This window comes from Engystomops pustulosus, chromosome 11 (genome assembly GCF_040894005.1).
Source record: "Engystomops pustulosus chromosome 11, aEngPut4.maternal, whole genome shotgun sequence".
Lineage (NCBI taxonomy): Eukaryota > Metazoa > Chordata > Amphibia > Anura > Leptodactylidae > Engystomops > Engystomops pustulosus.
This window is the reverse complement of record NC_092421.1, coordinates 3,916,335-3,941,094: the sequence shown is the minus strand read 5'-3', so window position 1 is coordinate 3,941,094 and position 24,760 is coordinate 3,916,335. Positions and strand designations below refer to the sequence as shown.

General features: G+C 43.5%; 1 protein-coding gene across 2 annotated transcripts in view; it reads left to right on the top strand.

Annotated features, from left to right (window-relative positions):
* Positions 1 to 23,669, top strand: part of ANXA11 (annexin A11) — a 49,417-nt gene extending 25,748 nt beyond the window's left edge. The window contains exons 5-15 of one of the 2 annotated variants that reach the window (XM_072130788.1): positions 791 to 878; positions 1,225 to 1,319; positions 5,040 to 5,153; positions 5,242 to 5,332; positions 6,406 to 6,485; positions 7,041 to 7,097; positions 9,278 to 9,371; positions 12,688 to 12,783; positions 18,499 to 18,557; positions 19,547 to 19,669; positions 21,965 to 23,669. In XM_072130788.1, the coding sequence (XP_071986889.1) occupies positions 791 to 878; positions 1,225 to 1,319; positions 5,040 to 5,153; positions 5,242 to 5,332; positions 6,406 to 6,485; positions 7,041 to 7,097; positions 9,278 to 9,371; positions 12,688 to 12,783; positions 18,499 to 18,557; positions 19,547 to 19,669; positions 21,965 to 22,024 (957 nt within the window). In that variant the 3' untranslated portion in view covers positions 22,025 to 23,669. Of the gene's footprint in view, positions 1 to 790; positions 879 to 1,224; positions 1,320 to 5,039; positions 5,154 to 5,241; positions 5,333 to 6,405; positions 6,486 to 7,040; positions 7,098 to 9,277; positions 9,372 to 12,687; positions 12,784 to 16,634; positions 16,652 to 18,498; positions 18,558 to 19,546; positions 19,670 to 21,964 lie in introns of those variants that run through there. The other variant, XM_072130789.1, reaches the window with a different exon arrangement.
* The last annotated feature ends 1,091 nt before the right edge of the window (positions 23,670 to 24,760 follow it).

The following is a 24,760-nucleotide window of genomic DNA, read 5'->3' as shown; positions in this document are numbered from 1 at the left end:
AAAGGCTTTAGCTCAAGGTCCCATGCTGCTTATGGATCAGATGTACAAACAATGCAAAGGGATCGCTTACATTGCTACACAATCTCCCCACAGCAGGAGCTGAAGGTGTTCAGCACAAGCACAGGGGGTTCTGTGACCTTCAGGACCGGAGCCAGGGGCAGTTTAAGGCATAGAAAGATCTAATTCCAGACTATGGGGGAGATATATCAATCTGTCTACATAATTTTGGAGTAATTTAGACCCGAAATACTGTGTGCCACTTTTATTTAGGGTTATAGACCATTTTCAGGCAGTTTTCTGACTTGTCCAAAAAAAGACGAGACCTCAGAGAAGAGGGTGTGTCCTGGTCTATGGGCCAGATAATTAATTTGGGAAGTAGAGCAAACTCATTGCTGATCTGAAGGATGACAGCGCAGTTCTAGCCTAGCCCAGATACATCGGCCAGCATGACTTATCTGGCGCAGAATAAGACTGGTGCACTGGTCTATTCACAGACACTTTGAAAAATGTTTCCCTGTGTATGTTACTGCCTGTAGCTCTGGTTATATAGTTCACAGAGCAGCAATCCTGAGGCAAATGGAAAGATTTTGATCTGACACAAAAATGACACAAAAGCTACAAAGCCCAAGATGGTGGCTTTTGAGGTGCCAGGCGCCAGCCTATGGGTGTGACTCATGTCCTACCTGAGGGTGCTGGGAGTTTAGTGATGGAAAAGCTCCTGACATGTCCCTTTATGTACACACAATAATACAGTATAATACTTATCAACAATTACTCATTCTCTATCCAGGTTGCCAAGCGAGGGACTATCAGAGATGCTCCAAACTTTGATCCACTCCGAGATGCTGAAGTTCTCAGAAAAGCCATGAAAGGATTTGGTAATGAACTTTGGATAACACATCAGGCTAGAAATGCTTCATCTCATTCATGGTTTTTAAATGGGTTGTATCATGAATGTCCAATTCTTTGGAACGAGAGTGTGAATGTACGTGTGGTTTCCGGTGCTTTCACACAGCCATGTACCAGATCCCAGGCAAGCACAGTGCCGGGAGGGGGTAGATGTGAGTGCTGACAAACAACGTTGTGTGAATGTACCCATAAGATTTTGAATGGGTTAATGTTTGTCATCTTTTTTTGTTTTTTACTATTGCTTATACATAATGCTCTGTAGTAACAACTATAAATACACTGCAAATAAAATGAGATCCTGTTCTTGTGCTGCAGGAACCGATGAGCAGGCGATCATTGAATGTCTGGGGAGCCGTTCAAGCAAACAGAGACAGCAGATTAGTTTATCCTTCAAAACTGCTTATGGAAAGGTAAGAATTAGAGATGAGCGAGTATACTCGTCCGAGCTTGATGCTCGTTCGAGTATTAAGGTACTCGAAACGGCTCGTTGCTCGGACGAGTATTTCCCCTGCTCGAGATCGAGCATTTAATTAAAAAAACACAGTGAAGAACAATGAAGAATAGAATAAAAACAGTGAACACTGTGAACACAGGATCATTTAAGTGAAAAACACAGTAAAGAACACAGTGAAGAATAGATTACAGATGTTCGGCACATCTGCTTACTTGTCGGAAGATACGCGCGGAATGGTGCGAACAAAATAGTATGTGAAGAACAATATATATGTGTGAAGAACACATTGAAGAACACGGTGAGCAGGACAGAGACACCGGGGAGCAGCACAGAGACACCGGGGAGCAGCACAGAGACACCGGGGAGCAGCACAGAGACACCGGGGAGCAGCACAGAGACACCGGGGAGCAGCACAGAGACACCGGGGAGCAGCACAGAGACACTGGGGAGCAGCACAGAGACACCGGGGAGCAGCACAGAGACATCGGGCAGTGGCACGGAGACATCGGGCAGCGGCACGGAGCGGCACGGAGACATAGGAGCACGGAGACATAGGGGCACGGAGACATAGGAGCACGGAGACATAGGGGCACGGAGACATAGGGGCACGGAGACATATGGGCACGGAGACATCGTGGCACGGAGACATCGTGGCACGGAGACATAGGGGCACGGAGACATCGTGGCACGGAGACATAGGGGCACGGAGACATAGGGGCACGGAGACATCGGGGCACGGAGACATCGGGGCACGGAGACATCGGGGCACGGAGACATCGTGGCACGGAGACATCGTGGCACGGAGACATCGTGGCACGGAGACATAGGGGCACGGAGACATAGGGGCACGGAGACATAGGGGCACGGAGACATCGGGGCACGGAGACATCGGGGCACGGAGACATCGGGGCACGGAGACATCGGGGCACGGAGACATCGGGGCACGGAGACATCGGGGCACGGAGACATAGGGGCACGGAGACATAGGGGCACGGAGACATAGGGGCACGGAGACATAGGGGCACGGAGACATAGGGGCACGGAGACATAGGGGCACGGAGACATAGGGGCACGGAGACATAGGGGCACGGAGACATCGGGGCACGGTGACATCGGGGCACGGAGACATCGGTGACATCGGGGAGACTTCAGTGGAAGAAGAGCAGCGGATCCCGGGACAGCGTATCTCCCGACAAGTAAGCAGATGTGCCGAACATCTGCAATCTATTCTTCACTGTGTTTTTCACTGTGTTTTTCACTTAAATGATCCTGTGTTCACTGTTTTTATTCTATTCTTCACTGTTCTTCACATCTGCTAACTTGTCGGGAGATAATATACGCGTGGAACAGTGAAGAATAGATTGCAGATGTTTGCATACATCTGCTAACTTATCAGAAGACATTCTTTTTCAATTAATTAACACATTTTATTCCCGAACCATGGTCCCTTTGAAAAATGCTCGAGTCTCCCATTGACTTCAATGGGGTTCGTTATTCGAGACGAGCACTCGAGCATCAGGAAAAGTTTGTCTCGAATAACGAGCACCCGAGCATTTTAGTGCTCGCTCATCTCTAGTAAGAATGTATTATAATGAGGGCCGTGTCCTTGTTTCTTCTGTTTCCATGATCGACACATTGCAACAAAATGTAACCAGCCATGTAGTCTGAGCAGGGATGTATAAATGTAGATACTTTATAGACCTACATAAACAGCCAGGTATAGGGGACTCTCCGAATATTACACATCATAGGGATAATCCAATGTTTGAGTCCCTAAACGACATAAAATTATAAATTTGTGGACCTATCAAGAAACAACTTACCTGTGAACTCAAGACAAGCCACTACTGATGCAATATACCGTAAAATATACATTTTTATTTAGTCATATAAAACATAAATTTACACAAGCAGCAACAAACAGATAAACATTAATGTAACAAATCTACAAGGGACACTGCATATATATATATTACCGATTAACATGCGGTGATGATGCCCCAGGATGACAACAACCCAACACGCATTTTGGCTTGAATTGCCGGACGATGGCACCCTCCCCCCTGCTCCCTAGGCACTGACAGTACAGCAAGAAGTGGTCACTGCAGGGGGAGGGTGACAGTGCTGAGGGAGCAGGGGGGAGGGTGAGACAGGGTGACAGTATGTAAGGCCAGATCACAGAGGGGCTAGGGTAGTCACTAGGGCTCATTAGCATAATTGTAATTAGTTGATTTTAGAAGCTATGCATATGGATAACAAATATAAGAAGATTACCATAGTCACAGAGACTGGATATACAGGTTAGTGACCCTGGTGATTTTTATGGTATATTTCCTAAAACACTTTAGGACCAATAAATGGTCAGGCATTGAAGGGGGTATTCCAAGTTCGGACTTTTATGACCTATCTACCTTTGGGAGCGGCCTGAAAATGCGAGTACTTTGGAACTCCTATAAAAGTGCATGGAGAGGGCCACACCTGCTCTACCACCTTCCCATTCACAATCGGGGAATCCTGTCCTCAAGAATGCACAGGACCTGTCATATCCTCTATATAACCCGGGCAATCCAGGAAGAAAATATTCCTTTACACTTTGAACCACAGTTATAGAAGGTTACAGCCCAGATTTTACAGCTGATAATAAGTGGCGCTTACCTGCATTGCTGGATGTATCGCACATATAGAACTCTATTACAAGGATCACATAATGCTGATGAAATCTGTACAACCTATATTCTGCATCGAAGAAACCTCTGAGGATTACAGTTTCTGCATTTAGGGAAACAATAAAGATAATGGGGCTCATTTACTAAGGGTCCGAATGGAGCATTTTAGTCGGTTTTCCCGATGATTTCCGATTCGCACCAAATTGCCCCGGGATTTTGGCGCACGCGATCGGATTGTGGCACATTGGCGCCGGCTTTCACGCGATAGAAATTGGGGGGCGTGGCCGTCGGATTCGGAAAAAAAGAATCGTGTCGCAATATCAAGCACTTACATGCACCGGGAAGAAGAAGGTGAACTCCGGCGGACCTCGGCGCAGCAGTGACACCTGCTGGACATTGGGCACACGACCTTAGTGAATCCCGGCAGACCCGAATCAGCGTCGGACAACGCGCAGCGGGATCGCTACTGGACCGGGTAAGTAAATGTGCCCCAATTTGTCCCAGGTGTGATATATGATATGGGAAATGATATATTTACGGTAGGGTGAATACCACACAATAGACATCTGTCATGGTTATGTTTTAGATGTTGGCACATTCATCTTGTATTCTTCAAGAATGGAAGTTACTAAACGGATTTCTGTCTGGTTCTGTAACAGATTAAACCTTGTGTTTCTCAGTAATGACATTGCGGTTTGTAATCGGAGTTTGTTTTATCGCTTACTTTTCATGATGTTGAGAGTTGTTTTTAGCAAAAATGATTTATAATTTTGGTAGACGTAGAGTAGAGGCCTCGGGCTCACAGTATATCAGAAGGTAGAGGGAGGATTACAGCTTAGAATAAAATATATTGAAATAAAGTCGTGCACAGTGATATAACAAAAGCATCACTTATGTCTTATCAAATATGGTTAAAACCGATTGCTCTTACCTACATGAGAGAGATTCTAGATCCGTATAATACAGACAAAGCTACAGGCAAAACTAATTGTCCCTTCCTTTCATACAAGGATTTGATCAAGGACCTGAAGTCTGAACTCTCTGGGAACTTTGAGAAAACCATTTTAGCAATGATGAAAGCACCAACCCTGTATGACGCCCAGGAGATCCACGACGCCATCAAAGTGAGTACAGCGCAAAGTCGTGTAACACCATAAGTAATAAAGCGTGTGATCACCAAAGAGCGTCCAGTAACTTCATGTATTTTCCCAGGGTGCAGGGACAGACGAAGAATGTCTCATTGAAATCCTAGCATCCCGGACCAATGCAGAAATACTAGAGATCAACAGACTGTATAAAACTGGTAAGTGAACAGGAATAGTCTAATGCACACAGTGGGGCTCATTTACTTACCCGTCCTGCGCGATCACCGAAAGTGCATTGTCCGACCGGAATGCACATCTGCCGCAATTCACTAAGATCCTGCGCCCGATATCCTGCATGTGTCACTTCCCCGCTCAGGTCCCCAGAGTTCACCTTCTTCTTCCTGGTGCATGTAAGTGCATTGTCCGTGTATAATGTGCTGTGCGGGGAGTCACTAAGATCGTGCGCCCGATATCCTGCATGTGTCACTTCCCCGCTCAGGTCCCTGGAGTTCACCTTCTTCTTCCTGGTGCATGTAAGTGCATTGTCCGTGTATAATGCGCTGTGCGGGGAGTCACTAAGATTCTGTGCCCGATATCCTGCATGTGTCGCTTCCCTGCTCAGGTCCCCGGAGTTCACCTTCTTCTTCCTGGTGCATGTAAGTGCATTGTCCGTGTATAATGCGCTGTGCAGGGAGTCACTAAGATCCTGTGCTCGATATCCTGCATGTGTCACTTCCCCGCTCAGGTCCCCGGAGTTCACCTTCTTCTTCCTGGTGCATGTAAGTGCATTGTCCGTGTATAATGCGCTGTGCGGGGAGTCACTAATATCGTGTGCCCGATATCCTGCATGTGTCACTTCCCCACTCAGGTCCCTGGAGTTCACCTTCTTCTTCCTGGTGCATGTAAGTGCATTGTCCATGTATAATGCGCTGTGCGGGGAGTCACTAAGATCCTGCGCCCGATATCCTGCATGTGTCACTTCCCCGCTCAGGTCCCTGAAGTTCACCTTCTTCCTCCTGGTGTAAGTGTAAGTGCATTGTCCGTGTATAATGTGCTGTGCGGGGAGTCACTAAGATCGTGCGCCCAATATCCTGCATGTGTCACTTCCCCGCTCAGGTCCCTGAAGTTCACCTTCTTCCTCCTGGTGTAAGTGTAAGTACTTGTCACAGCAGCGCAAATCCCAAAAATGTAGAAAATCCGTCGAAAAAGTGCGATCTGCGGGACCCTTAGTAAGGATCAACAAGAAAAGTAACTTAGTAAAAAGAAAGTGACACTTGTGTTTCTTCCGCAGAGTTTAAAAAAACACTGGAACAAGCCATTAAAAGTGACACATCAGGACACTTCCAGAGACTTCTTATCTCCCTAAGTCAGGTAATTCCACGTATACAATGTAAAGAGGCAACGTCATCTTATGTTACTGAAGGGTTTGCTACATTTCCACCATCATTTTTACAATTCTGTGTAGAATAAGAAGTGTTTTATGTTAATTTAGAAGACAGATACATTTCTTAAAATGTTTAGAATAAATTCTATCTGATGCCACTATCCAACATCATGTATGCAGATAGAAAAAAGTTATCCAGTACACGGTCTAGTATTATACAGGCGGTCCCCTACTTAAGGACACCCGACTTACAGGCGACCCCTAGTTACAGACGGAATGAAGCTCTATTCATAATCCTTGGTCCCACTACAGGAAAAAAATGTAAAACTCCCAATTGTCAATGGGGAAAAAAAAATTGTCTGGATCTACAATTATAAAATATACAGTTTCGACTTACATACAACTTCAACTTAAGTACAAACCCAAGGATCCTATCTTGTACGTAACCCGGGGACTGCCTGTATATATTATATGTTTTGATTAGTATAGCTGGATGTACATTAGTGAATGTTGATATCATACAGTGTCATTTTATTGTACAGGGGAACAGAGATGAGAGCAGCCATGTGGATATGTCACTGGTCCAGCGGGATGTACAGGTATGCACAAGTATAATGTAGTATTATTCACTGGAGAAGAGACCTCTCCATAGGATATTGTAATGATAATTCATGATAAATGCAGATCCAAGACGCTATTTGGGATTCTATAAAAAGTGAAAAAGTAGCAAAAAAATGACCCCACCCACAGCTCTATACAAGGAAGTATGAAAAAGTTATTAGCGCCAGAAGATGGCAAAAGCAAACAAAAAAAAAATTTTTGTACAGGAGGTTTTAATTTTTGTAAATGTATGAAAACATTATAAAACCTGTACAAATGTGTTATCCCTGTGATCGTACCGACCCAAATAATACAGTAGACCTGTCATTTGGAGCGTACAGTGAAAGACGTAATATCCAAGCCCACAAAAAAACGGCTGGCGCAAATGCGGTTTTTCACCATTTTCATTGCATTTGGAATTTTTTTCCTGCTTCCCAGTACACGGCATGGAAAATTCAATACCATCACTATGAAGTGCAATTTGTTACGCAGAAAACAAGCCGTCACACAGCTCTGTACATGGAGAAATAAAAAAAGTTATGGATTTAGAAAATAAAAGTTATAGGATTTGAAGGTAGGGAGTGAAAAATGGAAGTGAAAAAACTAAAAAGGGCCCGGTCATTAAAGGGTTAAGGGCCACAATTAATTTTTCTTTTGTGTGCAACAATTTTGTGCATTTGGGGTCGAAGTTAGAAAGAAGCGTAACATCTTTTTTATATATAAATTTAAATTATTATGTACTTTACTTTATATGTACCACGTATCGTTTCCTCAGGAAGAGGCGGCAGACTTGCAGGCCCCGCGTCGCCTGACATCTAAAGTCATTGTGCGGCCAGGAGCGAATTAAAAAATGTCTTACCTTCCAGCGATGTCTGAATGTGGATAAGCTCATTAATAGTTTAAGGTCCTGCCTTTTCATATCTGTACAGATTTTTTTTTTCTCCACAATGCCCAAGATGTTTGTGTGAATAAATGTACGTTCTGTGCTTCATCCTAAAAAGAAAAATGCATAGCGGACTTTTCCAGGATATTTCACATGATTAATATTTGCCGACACCAGCCACAGAAATGTTTGTTATTGTTCATAGCCTTTGGGTATCACTACGTTTACTGCTGCTATTGCCGTTTTTTCACACAAAGCATTTACTACTGTGGGTCCTTATGCCATCTGTGTGCAAGTGCATTGTATACACATACACAGTGCAACATCCCCCACCAGGGCCTTGTCTTTTTTTGGGGCCTGGAGGCAGCCGGGGCCCAGAATACCGGAGTGGCTGGCGATGGCGGCCTAGTGGGCGCTGATGTCACGGTGCTTGGTATGGGGACCGGAGGACTGTCCTACAGCCTGGCAGGTCTCCAGCAGGTGGTGTGTGCAAGAAATATGGAGGGAGAGGCTGATGTACTGGTTTTCCCTGGGGCAACCCCCGAGTGTCTGTAAGATAGGTCCCTGGGTAATGGATGGGGAGCCCGTGGTGGTAACAACCGTATCCAGGGATCAGACGGAGGCAATGTTGTGCAAATCAACTCACAGTTCTTTATTGAACAACAGGTAGTAGGCAACGGCCAAAACGCTCAAACAGCAGATTCGGATCCTGGTACTGGAGTGATCATGGAGAGTGGTCCGCAGGATAATGCACCAGCCTGATGGTAGATGCTGGGAGAATGGAGATGGAGCTGTGTCCAAACTGTGGAAGCTGCAGCTCTGGATTAGAGTCTCCTGACTCAGTTCCTGGGATTGGGTTCTGTGGCAGTAGTGAAGGTGTACTGAGCACTGTCTCTCTTCACTGCTGACAGACCATGAGGTCACACAGACCAGCGAAGACCATGTGCTCCCCCTGCACAGGGGTTATATACTCCCTCTGGTCAGGTGATAGCACCAATCACACTCCAGCTTACAATACAGCCAACTTATTGGATAACACTTTACACCATTTAACTGCTGCCTTGCCAGGCAGAGGCTACAGCTGCAATTACATAATCTGCCAGTGCTAGAAACTTACTAGAGGGTTTATGACTCCCCCGACAGCTCCTGACCTGGAGAGGGCGCTATCCGCAACTACCAGCCTGCCTATGTATTGGCAGGGGTGTGGCATTTGTGTTATGATAATTTTAGACAATACATTTTCAACATTATTATTCTTATTTTGTGAATATTCACATGATTAATACTGTTTTCTAGGAGTTGTATGCAGCTGGAGAAAATCGCCTGGGAACAGACGAGTCCAAGTTTAATGCCATCCTGTGCTCACGCAGCAGGGCGCATCTTAATGCAGGTAATAGACGGTATCAATGTATTGTGCAGTTATACAAACACCATACAAATAAAACAATTCCAACAAATGTTTCATCTCCATTGATCCTATTTCCATTAAGTTCAGTGTACACTTTAAAGGGAACCTGTCATCAGGATCACACATTTTCCCCTAAAACCAGGTTCCCATAGCCTTATTAATGTGAATTCCCAATCTTTTTTCATAATTCATCTTAATGGTTCCACTTACTTGTAAAAGTATAAAAAAAATATACCTGGATCCCTGCTGGCAAACTGGGTCGAGTCACTGGGGCATCTGCAAGGCTGTTTCTGCACTGCTAGACGCAGATTTGGCTGAATATGATACGATCGAGCTGAGAAAGGGGAAGAACTTGAAGAGCAGAGAGGAGATAATGATGATGATTTCAGCCTTGTATCTGACGCCCCCATGACCCAATCCTCTTTGCTGGCAGGGAGCCAGATATACTTTATACACTTATTAAAGTGAGTGCATCCAGTAATGAAATTTATAAAAGCAGATTGGGAATTAGTATTAACCTCTTACTGACATGTGACGTAATACCACGTCACATGCCGGGTGCGGGTGCATGGAGAGGGCTCACGAAAACTCGTGTTTTCGAAATGAAAATAAAGGGAATATTTTGTAAAAAAAAATTTACTTGATTAATTTACTCGATCTTCATTTATACAATGTAAAAATATTATAAATTCTAAAAATACAAGCTCAGGCAATCTGGTCGTCCCTAAATCATAAACTTAACAGAAAATAAAAATGAGAAAATAAATGTATCTGTATCCAGTTTGATTGTAAAGTGACGGGATTCCCCCTCCCCGGCATTTGTGGCATTTACTTGTTAATGATTGACAGTCGGCAGCAAGTAATAATCATTTACTACCTGGCAGGTCCTGCTCTTAGTGCACGGCTCATGCACTGCCATTTAATGGGTAATCTGTTACATCAGCCATACGGGGCAGAAGACCCAATGGGGGTCATTTACTAAGGACCCAAATTGCGTTTTTCCGACGTGTTTCCCGAATATTACCGTTTTTCCCTGAATAGCCCCAGGTTTTTGGCACACGTGATCGGATTGTGGCGCATCGGCGCCAGCATGCACGCGACAGAAATCGGGGGATGTGGCCGTCAGAAAACCCGATGGATTCGGAAAAAACGCTGTATTTTTTTAAATAAAATTGCCGCTTGACACGCGCTTACAGAATAAACCGCTGTCTATAGTGTTTTACTGGCTGTGGTTTAGACGGCCTGCATTCTGTATACAGGCAGTCCCCGGGTTACATACAAGATAGGGTCTGTAGGTTTGTTCTTAAGTCGAATTTGTATGTAAGTCGGAACTGTATATTTTATCATTGTAACCCCAGCCAGAACTTTTTTGGTCTCTGTGACAATTGGATTTTAAAAATGTTGGGTTCTCATAAGAACCAGGAGTAACACTAAATCTTCATTACAGACTCCAAATAACTGTTACAGCTGATTATTATATCCTGGGGCTAAAGTGCAGTAATTACCAACATCCAGGGGTCCGTCTGTAACTAGGAGTCGTCTGTAAGTCGAGTGTTCTAAAGTAGGGGACCGCCTGTATTGGGAATCTCTCCCTGCTGGATCCTTTAATATCTCACACAGGGAACATTCATTTACACCGGGGATGGCGTCACTACAACACAAACCAGCAATGATTGTAAGCTCTTCAGATCAGCTTTACATGGACTGACATACAAAGTAATGATCAGGAATGGATGTTCCCAGGAAAGTCAGTTTGGGTTCATTACCCACTTATTGGGGCAGATTTACTTACCCGGCCCATTCGCGATCCAGCGGCGCGTTCTCTGAACAGGATTCGGGTCCGGACGGGATTTATGAAGGTAGTTCCTCCGCCGTCCACCAGGTGGCGCTGCTGCGCCAAAAATCAACTGAACGCGCTGGACCAGGTGAAGGTAAGCGCGTCCCAAGCGACACAATTTCAGTTTTTTAAATGCGGCGGTTTTTCCGAATACGTCAGGTTTTCGTTCGGCCACGCCCCCCGATTTCCGTCGCGTGCATGCCAGCGCCGATGCTCCACAATCCGATCGTGTGTGCCAAAATCCTGGGGCAATTCAATACAAACGGCGCAAATCGGAAATATTCGGGTAACACGTGGGGAAAATACGAATCGGGCCCTTAGTAAATGACCCCCATTATCTTCATTACTTTATCATTACCTTCATATAATAATGAATTTTTCGTCCCAATGCAGCGTATCACAGTTTCCACGATCCCTGGCACCTTTACATATACAGTTATTGGGAACGGCCATTACTAGGGATGATATTCCCTACAAACATTGATTTCATATTAATGAACAGTTATTATACATATATTGTGTTATATTGTGTGATGCTACAATTTCACCCTCATTAAAGAAGACTCTGTCACCAGATTTTACCCCACTGGGGTATAAAATGTCCTTTCTAGAATTTCCTCTTTAATGTGAAATTTCACCCATTTACCTAAAAAAAAAAAAATCTACCCCCAAAGTCAGACACAAGCGAATCTTCCTTCCTTTTTTTCCCGCAAGATGAGTCAAGTTTAGTGGTTGCAGAGGAAGGTGTTGTTTTATAAGGTCTAATCTTCCTTTCTATAGTAACTAGAAATATGATTATTGTGTCATCTGAAAGATTAGATCCTTATCTTTCAGATGACATCAGGCTTATGTTTCTTTGAGCTTCAAAATCAGAGATACAGGCAGCTAAATACATAGGTGGAAGTGCAAGCTGCAGATAAAAATCCAGCTCCCACCTATTTTGCTTCCTGTATCTCTAGTTCTATAGCTTGATGGGAATAGCTCGTACTGTATATGATGAGATTATTATCTTTAATATGACACCAGTAGCCTATTTCTAGGTGCAATAGAACACGATTTACAGGCTTCTAATGTGACACTTCCATTGCAACCACTAAAATTGACTCGTCTCATGTCAAAATGGGATGAGTACAGTCATATGTGCCTGATTTTGGGGGAGATCTTGGGAGAGATAATAGAAAGGACTTTCCATACCCTTCCAGTGGGGGCTAGTAGTTTAGTGGGTTAAAAGCTGGTGACAGGTTCTCAATAAATAATATTTAATACTGACCCCCCCCCCCCAGATCACGTCCCTTTACATAAAGTCAACATGAAGAGTTTATCATAGGCAGATCGGGCCTGTAGATATATGTACAGACAATGGGAGGGGCGGCCTCTTCCTAATGTTCAGTAGTATAATAATAAAAACCTTAAAGTATCCAACTATTTTCATGTTTAACATTATGTAATTTCTTGCCCTAGTTTTCCATGAGTACCAGAGAATGTGCAACCGGGACTTGGAGAAGAGCATCTGCCGTGAAATGTCTGGGGATCTGGAGAGGGGCATGCTGGCAGTGGGTGAGTGCTAAAAACATTGGGCGATCTGGGGACCTGGCTTGGAGGAAGCCCATGCAAAAATATCTCTAATCTGTAGCTATACACTGTACTATACACTATACTATACACTGTACTATACACTATACTATACTATACACTATACTATACACTGTACTATACACTATACTATACACTGGACTATACACTATACTATACACTGGACTATACACTGGACTATACACTGGACTGTACACTGGACTGTACACTGGACTGTACACTGGACTGTACACTGGACTGTACACTGGACTATACACTGGACTATACACTGGACTATACACTGGACTGTACACTGGACTATACACTGGACTATACACTATACTATACACTGTACTATACACTATACTATACACTGGACTATACACTGGACTATACACTGGACTATACACTGGACTGTACACTGGACTGTACACTGGACTGTACACTGGACTGTACACTGGACTGTACACTGGACTGTACACTGGACTATACACTGGACTATACACTGGACTGTACACTGGACTGTACACTGGACTATACACTGGACTATACACTGGACTATACACTGGACTATACACTGGACTATACACTGGACTATACACTGGACTATACACTGGACTATACACTGGACTATACACTGGACTATACACTATACTATACACTATACTACTATACACTATACTATACACTATACTACTATACACTATACTATACACTATACTATACACTGTACTATACACTATACTACTATACACTATACTATACACTATACTACTATACACTATACTATACACTGTACTATACACTATACTACTACACACTATACTATACACACTATACTATACACTATACTACTATACACTATACTATACACTATACTACTATACACTATACTATACACTGTACTATACACTATACTACTACACACTATACTATACACTATACTACTATACACTATACTATACACTGTACTATACACTATACTACTACACACTATACTATACACACTATACTATACACTATACTACTATACACTATACTATACACTATACTACTATACACTATACTATACACTATACTACTATACACTGTACTATACACTATACTATACACTATACTATACACTATACTATACACAATACTACTACACACTATACTATACACTGTACTATACACTGTACTATACACTATACTACTACACTGGACTATACACTATACTATACACTATACTATACACTATACTATACACTATACTACTACACACTATACTATACACTGTACTATACACTGTACTATACACTATACTACTACACACTATACTATACACTGTACTATACACTAGACTATACACTGTACTAGACTATACACTGTACTAGACTATACACTGTACTATACACTGTACTATACACTGGACTATACACTGTACTAGACTATACACTATACTATACACTGTACTATACACTGTACTATACACTGGACTATACACTGGACTATACACTGGACTATACACTGTACTATATACTATACTATACACTATACTATACACTGGACTATACACTGGACTATACACTGTACTAGACTATACACTATACTACTATACACTGGACTATACACTGGACTATACACTGGACTATACACTGGACTATACACTGGACGACTATACACTGGACGACTATACACTGGACGACTATACACTGGACGACTATACACTGGACGACTATACACTGGACGACTATACACTGGACGACTATACACTGGACGACTATACACTGGACGACTATACACTGGACGACTATACACTGGACGACTATACACTGGACGACTATACACTGGACGACTATACACTGGACGACTATACACTGGACGACTATACACTGGACGACTATACACTGGACGACTATACACTGGACGACTATACACTGGACGACTATACACTGGACGACTATACACTGGACTACTATACACTGGACTACTATACACTGGACTACTATACACTGGACTAGACTATACACTGTACTAGACTATACACTGTACTAGACTATACACTGTACTAGACTATACACTGTACTAGACTATACACTGTACTAGACTATACACTGTACTAGACTATACACTGTACTAGACTATACACTGTACTAGACTATACACTGTACTAGACTACTATACACTGGACTAGACTACTATACACTGGACTAGACTACTATACACTGGACTAGACTACTATACACTGGACTAGACTACTATACACTGGACTAGACTACTATACACTGGACTAGACTACTATACACTGGACTAGACTACTATACACTGGACTAGACTACTATACACTGGACTAGACTACTATACACTGGACTAGACTACTATACACTGGACTAGACTACTATACACTGGACTAGACTACTATACACTGGACTAGACTACTATACACTGGACCATACACTGGACCATACACTGGACCATACACTGGACCATACACTGGACCATACACTGGACCATACACTGGACCATACACTGGACCATACACTGGACCATACACTGTACTATACACTGTACTATACACTGCACACTGCATCTGCCTTATTGTAAGGGATGGCACCCCACTCACGCTTGGTGTGATTTAGGGGGCTCAGTAATATATAGTCCATTCTATATCCGGCTCTAAACTATGATGGGCGTTGCTTTATTGAGGTTTTATTAATACCTAAGTCAATGTGTAGCTTTCCCATGTTGGGGTATGTTCACACGTTGCTGAATTGCTGCAGATTTTCAGGCATGTAACATGTCATATATCTGCTAAGGGTTAATGTATATCTTTGTGCTTAGCCCACCGTGTACAGACTGTGGTTCTGGCCTGGGGTCTCATTCCTGGGCAACAAGGGGAGTGATTACAGCGCAGCAGCCATAGCAGCGACTATGGGCCCCACAGTGTCAGGGGGCCCCAGCATCCGACCTGACACACTTAGAATAGAGGATGTGCATCATTATATACAATAAAATGTGTTCCCCCATGTGCCTAGCAGCTGCTGGGGCGGTACGGATCAGTGCATAAATGTGTGTGCATACAAATATATATATATTTTTACAGGGGGTAGGTGCGCCTTATTCAGAAGTCTGCTATGGGGCCCTGCCTCTCCTAGTTACACCACTGTGGTCAAACCATTAAAAGTCAGACTTTAGTACATAATAATAATAATAATAATAATAATAATAATAATCCTTTATATATATAGCGCACACAGATTCCGCAGCGCTGCACAGAGCTCGTCACATCAGTCCCTGTCCCCAATGGGGCTCACAATCTAATCACCTTCCAGTATGTATGGAGTCTATGAATTATCCCTAAGATTCCCAGATACAAGAACAGGCAGTCCCCGGGTTACATACAAGATCGGGTCCATAGGTTTGTTCTTAAGTTGAATTTGTATGTAAGTCGAAACAATATATTTTTATAATTGTAGCTCGAGACAAAAATTGTTTTTGTCCCAGTGACAATTTTTTTTTTCTGTAATGGGACCAAGGATTATCCATAAATCTTCATTACAGACACCTTACAGCTGATCATTGCAGCCTGGGACTATAGTAACATCCAGAGAGGTCACCAGAGGTCACAGGGGGCAGAGGGGTCCGTCTGTAACTAGGGGTCATCTGTAAGTCGGATGTCCTTAAGTAGAGGACCCCCTGTAATTGTAAAATAACTAGCAGTACAGAGCAGTACCAGTACCGGCACCAGTGTTATCACGCAGTGGATTTTTCTGCCTATGTCTATGATCTAAGTGTATAAGTGTTTGGTTGATGCTAACGCTGATTATCTCTCTCTTGCTTTGATCACATATTAGCTTCCAGATGATGTCTGGTAAATCTTGTGTAAATCACCCAGAGGTGTCATTGCCAGTGATACCAGATCCATTGTGTTCTGTGTCCATTCTCTGCATGTTTGGTTGCTGTGCTGTGTCATTTACGCGCTCATATTCTTCATATTCCTCTAGTCTCTGTTCACATGGAATATAATGAGCTCTCATGGAATATAATACACTAGTTCAGTGATGGCGAACCTTTTAGAGACCGAGTGCCCAAACTACAACCCACACCCACCTGTTTATCACAAAGTGTAAATTTCAATCATATCCGTGTTCTGAGGACACCAATACAGTTCCCCAGGACAGGAACAAATATGGAGAAGGAGCAACAATGATGATTGTGATCTGTCCACACCTTCCCACCCCTCCTGTAGTCCCAGGCAGCGCGGTTGCTTTATAATAACATTGAGCATGACAAGTCCTGGGCTTCCTGGGAGTGCAAGTAGATAACTTCAGTCCTCTTTGGTGATGGCCCTGGTGCCCAAAGAGAGGGCTCTGAGTGCCACCTCTGACACCTGTCCCATAGGTTCGCCACCACTGCACCAGGTAGTAGAATTTGTTACACAGAAAACCAGCAGTAAACACCCAGCAAAGGTCGTAGAGTTCGGAAAGCAATGATAACGTCGGCTTCTCCGGCACAAAATGACCCCTTACCGTAGTTTTAAATAGCTATTGGCGTATGAAGAATTTTTATTTTGAACTAAAGGTTTTCATTTTTTTCAAATCTATTGAAGCCTAATAAAACCTGTATAAATGTTGTATCCCTGTGATCGTACCCGACCCAGTGAATAAAGGGGACGTGTGGTTTGGGGCACACGGTGTAAGCTGGAAAATCGGTGCCCACAAGAAACCATCCAATGTTTTTTGTTCTTTCTTCATGAAATCCAAAACCTTTCTTATCACTCTACTTTGCATTGTTGTTATGATTTGTTTATTTTTTTTCACAAATATTTTATAGAATTTTTCAAAACATTTTACATTAAAGGGGTTATCCGGGTATAAAAAGTTACTTATGGCCGGGCTGGGGAGGGCTATCTAAAGATAATAAATGTGTACTTGCCTCGTCCGGTGCCGCTGATGTCCCGCGCCGCGGTCCCTTCGATCCGTGCCCCTGTTTGTTTACATGGGCACAGAAGCCGCGCACAGGGAGCTTCCGGACAGCGAGGTGCCTGGCTTCTCCCATCCGTCCCTATCTCTCAGAGTTGTAAGTGCTGGGAGATGGTGTCGGATGGAAGCTTCCGGCCGGCCACCCCTGTAAACAAACCGGCGCACAGATGAGATAATCCACGGCGCGGGACATCGGCAGCGCCGGAGGAGGCAAGTACATTTTTTTTTTTCAAATTCCTTTAGTAAAGGCTAATGATGTGCATACATGTAATCCAAACATATTAGGCATATAATTGTATAGCCCGCCCCAGCCTGGCCCTAAGTTAATTTTTATACCCGGATAACCCCTTTAACAGAAAGTGTGTTGAGATGATGCGCATGTACATTATTATGCGTAATATTTTTTGTGATCTAGATGTGATTGAGCAGTATGACTGTAGGCAGGACACAAAGTTGCCAATTTATTCATAAATGAAATAATAGGGAGTCATAATGGATACTAGAGATGCGGCACAATTTGCAGGATCTCCCACCACAAAAAAACAACATCTTGTGTGGACACAATCATAACATAAAAGTCTTCCAAAAGTAAAGACATTGTCCTAAAACAAACATCCTCTTCAGTATATTTTAGACCTTTACTTTTTTTTTCAATATTGAATTGTACAACAATTCTTTTTTCTTTTCTAGATTATAGGCTGAAGTTTACTATCACTGCTGTTTTTTTCTTTTTCAGTAAAATGCCTTAAAAACACTCCAGCTTTCTTTGCGGAACGTCTCTACAAAGCAATGAAGGTGAGTGTATGAGCACTGTAGGGCAGTGGTGGCGAACCTATGGCACGGGTGCCGGAGGTGGCACTCAGAGCCCTTTCTGTGGTCTCCCAGAGTTTCCCAGATAGGACTTGAGGCCTTCTCCTGTGGTCCAATACAGCCCAGGACATGCCATGCTCAGCGCCATTTTAAAGCGCCATTATTGGCTGCCAAGACTACTGGAGGAGCGAGAAGGTGTGGGTAGAGATGGGTTGGCATTGGAGCTCCTGCTCTGGGTCTCCTGATTCCTCCTCTTCAGGGGACCCTGGAGGGAAGCTACCATCCAAGTTCTCCATCATCTTCCTATTGTATTGGTGAACTCGGGACACCAACACGATTAAAACCTGTGATACAGAAGGGATCAATAAGTCACTGCTTACATTGTCATGATGGCACATTGCGACATGCATGTGGGTTTTGGTTGTAGTTTGGGCACTATGGGGCACATTTACTAAGGGTCTGTGAGACGCATCTCCGTCGGGTTTCCCGTATTTTTCTGTTTTGCGCTGAATTGCCCCAGGTTTTTGGCACACGTAATCGGATTGTGGTGTATTGGGGCCAGCTTTCACGCGACAAAAAATTGGGGGGTTGTGGCCATTGGACAACCCGACTGATTCAGACAAACCACGGAATTTAAAAATCAAATTGTGTCACAAGATCAGCACTCACATGCACCGGGAAGGTGAACTCCGGCGGACCTCAGCGGGGAAGCGACACATGCAGGATATCGGGCGCACAAATCGCAGCAGCTCCAAGTCTTCGTCGGACATTCCGGATCGGCGGCATTCACAGGACGGGTAAGTAAATGTGCCCCTCTGTCTCCAAAAGGTTTGCCATCACTGCTGTAGGGGTTAACCTAAAAAAAAATTCCCATATCTTATAACCAAAGGGTTTTTAGAATTGGATCTGTATTACATAGTACTAGTCACATTTATTATGCGGGTTCTCATTTGTGTATATTTTATTACATGTAGGGTGCTGGAACAAAAGACAAGACTTTGATCCGTATCATGGTGTCTCGGAGTGAAGTGGATCTGCTAGATATCCGTCAGGAATACAAAAGAATGTACGGCAAATCCCTGTACACAGACATCACGGTAAGAATACGCACGTGCGTCTAACTGCACCTCCTCGTACAGTCACTTGGGGGATTGTGGAGAAGGGGACCCATAAAATCCTCTTTTCATTCACTTATGGAGAAAAATTTACTTTCAAACTGAAGGAACTTAAGAAGTGCCGATTTTTTACTTATTGCACATTTATTCAGGGAGGACATTTAGAACAGATCTGAAAATCCAGGCACTTAGTTCCTGGTTAATTGCAAGTCTTTTTCACTTCATGTTACATTGTAGTTTCCAATAAAAGGTTTATATATAGAATCCAATATAAAATAGGTCTAAAAAGTCTATTGTGGACAGACCCTGAGATAGAGAAGAGAGGAGAATTATCTGTCAAAAGTTTGGTCGCTGAGTAGTTTCTAGTAACCACTTCCAAAGAAGCCAAAGACTGCAAGTCCCCGGGTTAGGTACAGAATAGGTTCTGTAGGTTTGTCATTAAGTTGTATTTGTAAGTAAGTTGGATCAGTATATTTTGTAAGAGTGACTCCAGACAAAGTATTTTTTTTTGTCCGTGTGACAATAGGATTTTTATAATTTTGGTCTGTAATGGGAACAAGGATTATCAATAAAGCTTCATTACTGACACTTTTGATAACTCTGCTGCCTGGGGGTTAAGTTCAGTAAATTACTAGCATCCAGTGAGCTTTACCAGGGGTCACAGTGGGCATTTGTAATTACGGATCATCTATTCTTCGGCAATTGCCTGGAAACGCATTAGTGTAGACACATTGAGGCACATTTCCCTACCCGGTCCTGTCATGATCCCCGCTGGGTGTTTTCCGACGATCATGGGCTCCGGCGCAATTCATTAAGATCATGTGTCCGATATCCTGCATGTGTCGCTTCCCCGCTCAGGTCCCTGGAGTTCACCTTCTTCTTCCTGGTGCATGTAAGTGCATTGTCCGTGTATAATGCGCTGTGCGGGGAGTCACTAAGATCCTGCGCCCGATATCCTGCATGTGTCGCTTCCCTGCTCAGGTCCCTGGAGTTCACCTTCTTCTTCCTGGTGCATGTAAGTGCATTGTCCGTGTATAATGTGCTGTGCGGGGAGTCACTAAGATCCTGCGCCCGATATCCTGCATGTGTCGCTTCCCCGCTCAGGTCCCTGGAGTTCACCTTCTTCCTGGTGCATGTAAGTGCATTGTCCGTGTATAATGCGCTGTGCGGGGAGTCACTAAGATCCTGCGCCCGATATCCTGCATGTGTCACTTACCCGCTCAGGTCCCCGGAGTTCACCTTCTTCTTCCTGGTGCATGTAAGTGCATTGTCCGTGTATAATGCGCTGTGCGGGGAGTCACTAAGATCCTGCGCCCGATATCCTGCATGTGTCGCTTCCCCGCTCAGGTCCCTGGAGTTCACCTTCTTCTTCCAGTTGCATATAAGTGCATTGTCCGTGTATAATGTGCTGTGCGAGGAGTCACTAAGATCCTGCGCCCGATATCCTGCATGTGTCGCTTCCCCGCTCAGGTCCCCGGAGTTCACCTTCTTCTTCCTGGTGCATGTAAGTGCATTGTCCGTGTATAATGTGCTGTGCGGGGAGTCACTAAGATCCTGCACCCGATATCCTGCATGTGTCACTTCCCCGCTCAGGTCCCCGGAGTTCACCTTCTTCCTGGTGCATGTAAGTGCACTGTCTGTGTATAATGTGCTGTGCGGGGAGTCACTAAGATCGCGCGCCTGATATCCTGCATGTGTCACTTCCCCGCTCAGGTCCCTGGAGTTCACCTTCTTCTTCCTGGTGCATGTAAGTGCATTGTCCGTGTATAATGCGCTGTGCGGGGAGTCACTAAGATCGCGCGCCTGATATCCTTCATGTGTCGCTTCCCCGCTCAGGTCCCCAGAGTTCCCCTTCTTCTTCCTGGTGCATGTAAGTGCATTGTCCGTGTATAATGCACTGTGCGGGGAGGCCTTCCCCCCTGATTTCTGTTGCATGAAAGCTGGCACCGATGCGCCAAAATCCGAACATGTGCGACACAATTCCATTCTAAAATCCTGTCCCGGCGGAGCGATCCCTGAAAAGTCAGAAAACCCGACGGAAATGCAACCGCAGTACCATTAGTAAATAAGCCCCATTATGCTGGACACTCCATCACTGACTCGACCAACTCATCCCCTATACACATCTACGGTCCAACCCTTCAGCCAGTCTTATTGATAGGCCTTGTGCACATGCAGTCATTGGGAGGTCCATGTATATTTCCAGTGTTGCCATATTTATTGTGCATTTTCAGGTGAATATTCTGTTCTGTTAAACGCTCTGCTGCTCTTTCATAGGGCGACACGTCTGGAGACTACAAGAAGATCCTGCTGAAGCTCTGTGGTGGCAATGACTGAGCTCCTGTTCCCTCCTTCTAACTCAAAGACTCTTCATCTGTTTTTTTGGCTCTTATTTTCTATGCTTGACCACACAATGAGCGGCGTGCCCAGGGTTGTACTATGAATTGGCAGGGGGCACTTGGGGGCACTATGGCAGGGGGCACCTGGCTCCTCGCTGGTAGACATGGGGGCCGCTGGATTCAGACACAATTCAGGTTACTCTCAACTTAATGTTGTATATTTTACTGTGCGGATAGCAGGCGCCTTAGTTCTGCATCCAATAGTTTTGTGCTTTTCTATATAGAACATCATTTCAGGTGACATATACCTGGACCTTCATGTAAACTTCTTGGTGCCGGGTATACAGAGGCATTAAATACCTTGTCTGGGGTAATACTGTCTTATTTTAGCGCATCCCCCATCTCTCCTCATATATGAGTTTTAGTAAATAATTGTCCCCCACAAAGTAGAAATTCTGCAGCATTTGTTGTTTTGTGAATCCTCCTGGATATTAGACAACTTAGTGTTACCATTCTCCTCGTCAAAGGGTTTGCACAGTCTGATACTGTCACCACTGCATGGACACGCTGTGTATGTACTGACACTGGTACTTAAAGGACATCTACCACTTGGGTGAAAGATTGTATGCAAATGAGCCTGAGGGGCTCCAGGCTCCATTAACAGCTATGCAGCCTGGAGTCCCTTAGGCTCATTTGCATACAGTCCTTCATCCGGGTGGTAGATGCCCTTTAAAGGACATTAACACCAGGAAGAAGGATTGTAGCCCTTCTAGCGGGATCTACTCTTCTTTAAGCTTCTTATTCCATTGTTTTTAAGGAAAAAAAAGGGTTTACAAACTATGCAAATCAGTCTGAGGGGCTCCATTAACACTTATGGAACCTGGAGCCCCTCAGACTCATTTGCATAATTTTAAAAGCATTTTTTTTGCAAAAAACAGGGCATAAAAAGCTAAAAGAGGGGCATTTATCACTATGTCGGTTGTGCTTGGTTTACAATCCTTTATCCTGGTGGTAGATTTCCTGCAATAACAGAGGGACATATATAAATAGGTGTTTCAGCTTTTATTTGTTAGACATGTCAGGGGAGGTGCCGAGTCCTAAAAACACCCCTGCCTGCAGAAAACATTGCAGTCACTTTTAATGATGTCGCCTTTGTGACTCTGTGTTACCCATAGTAACCATTTTCAGCAGTGCTTTCATTTATGTTTAAACCGCACTGGAACAATTGAAGCTGAGCTGTGATTGGTCAATGTGGCCCATAGTACAATAGTATAAAATAATATTATCCCCGACATGTTAGAGGCATTATGTTGTATGAAGAATAGATACAGTATACACCCGGCATGCGCACTGTGTTATTGTCCAAAATGTTCAGAAAAATGGAACCAACGATGAGCAACTATCTGCAAATGTGATTGAATGGATACATGGAATAATAATCTATCAGATGTGATGAGATGTGAATGACCTTCTGCAGTTTCTTGTGATATTTTAGCTGTAGACAATGAATAATCAGATAGTATTCGCTGTGGAGGTGAGAGAAGTTTTATAAACCACATTTTGCCTGTTTGTTTCAAATTTATATTGTGTCTACGGATGTTCACCGAACTTTCATGTGATTAAATTTGTATTATTCAGATTTATATGATTTTTGTTTTACTTTTATTTATTATGTTGTTATAATGTTGAGAAGGTCCTCACCACCGCAGGTTCTGCATCCAGATAGTCTTCTACCAATTTTACTGAGCTTATTAGGGTTATATATGGCTGGGGTCACACCTTGCTTTTTGTATACTCTAATTGTATGTATATATATATATATAGGCGGTCCCCTAGGACACCCGACTTACAGACGGCCCCTAGTTACAGATGGCCCCCTCTGCCAAGTTTGGGTTTTCAGCACATTTTTTTTGTGCTGGAAAACTAGGCTTATACTCGAGTATATATGAGATAGATCAAGTAAGCCATTCCCCTAAAGTCTCCTATTAACTCTTCAGTATTTTACAAGATCTTCTCCATCCATGCTCTTACTCCTAACAGCAGCAATGGTTACAAAGGATTCTTTTCATAGTGTTCATACTAGAGGTCTTGTCTCATAATAATAATCCTTTATTTATATAGCGCATACAGATACCGCAGCGCTGCACAGAGCTCATGTGACCAAACCCATATCCAAAACCCTAACTAAAATCTTTAAACTTCTGCAGTGGTCACATAATAAGGTGTAATGTGATGTAATAACTGCAGAGTGATGGGGAAGATGAGCAATGCAGGTGTAATGGCAGGGGGTTTAGTAGATGGTTTTTATATTTTATTTATTTTTCCTTTTCTTGGATAGATTTTGCAGATCTTAAAGGGGTTGTCCACTTTAAGCACACCCCAGCAAACGATTGATATTGTTTGTGTAATGAAAAGTTATAAAAATTTCCAACTTTCTGTCTCAATTCTTCATGTTTTCCAAGATCTCTGCTTGCTGTCTTCTTGCTGTCGTGCAACAGGAAGCTTAATCTTTTACTTCCTGTAGATAAACACCGGTCCGTGGTCATGTGATCTTACACAGGTGCATGGCTCGTTATAACACACGGTGTAATCAAAGCTGTGTGATGCTAATGAGCTGTACACCTGTGTGACATCACATGACCATGGACCAGTGTTTATCAAGTTTTTGCTATAATGTGCTTAAAGGAAACCTACCACCATGGATGTCCCTATTAAGGTAGATGGGGTGGTAGGT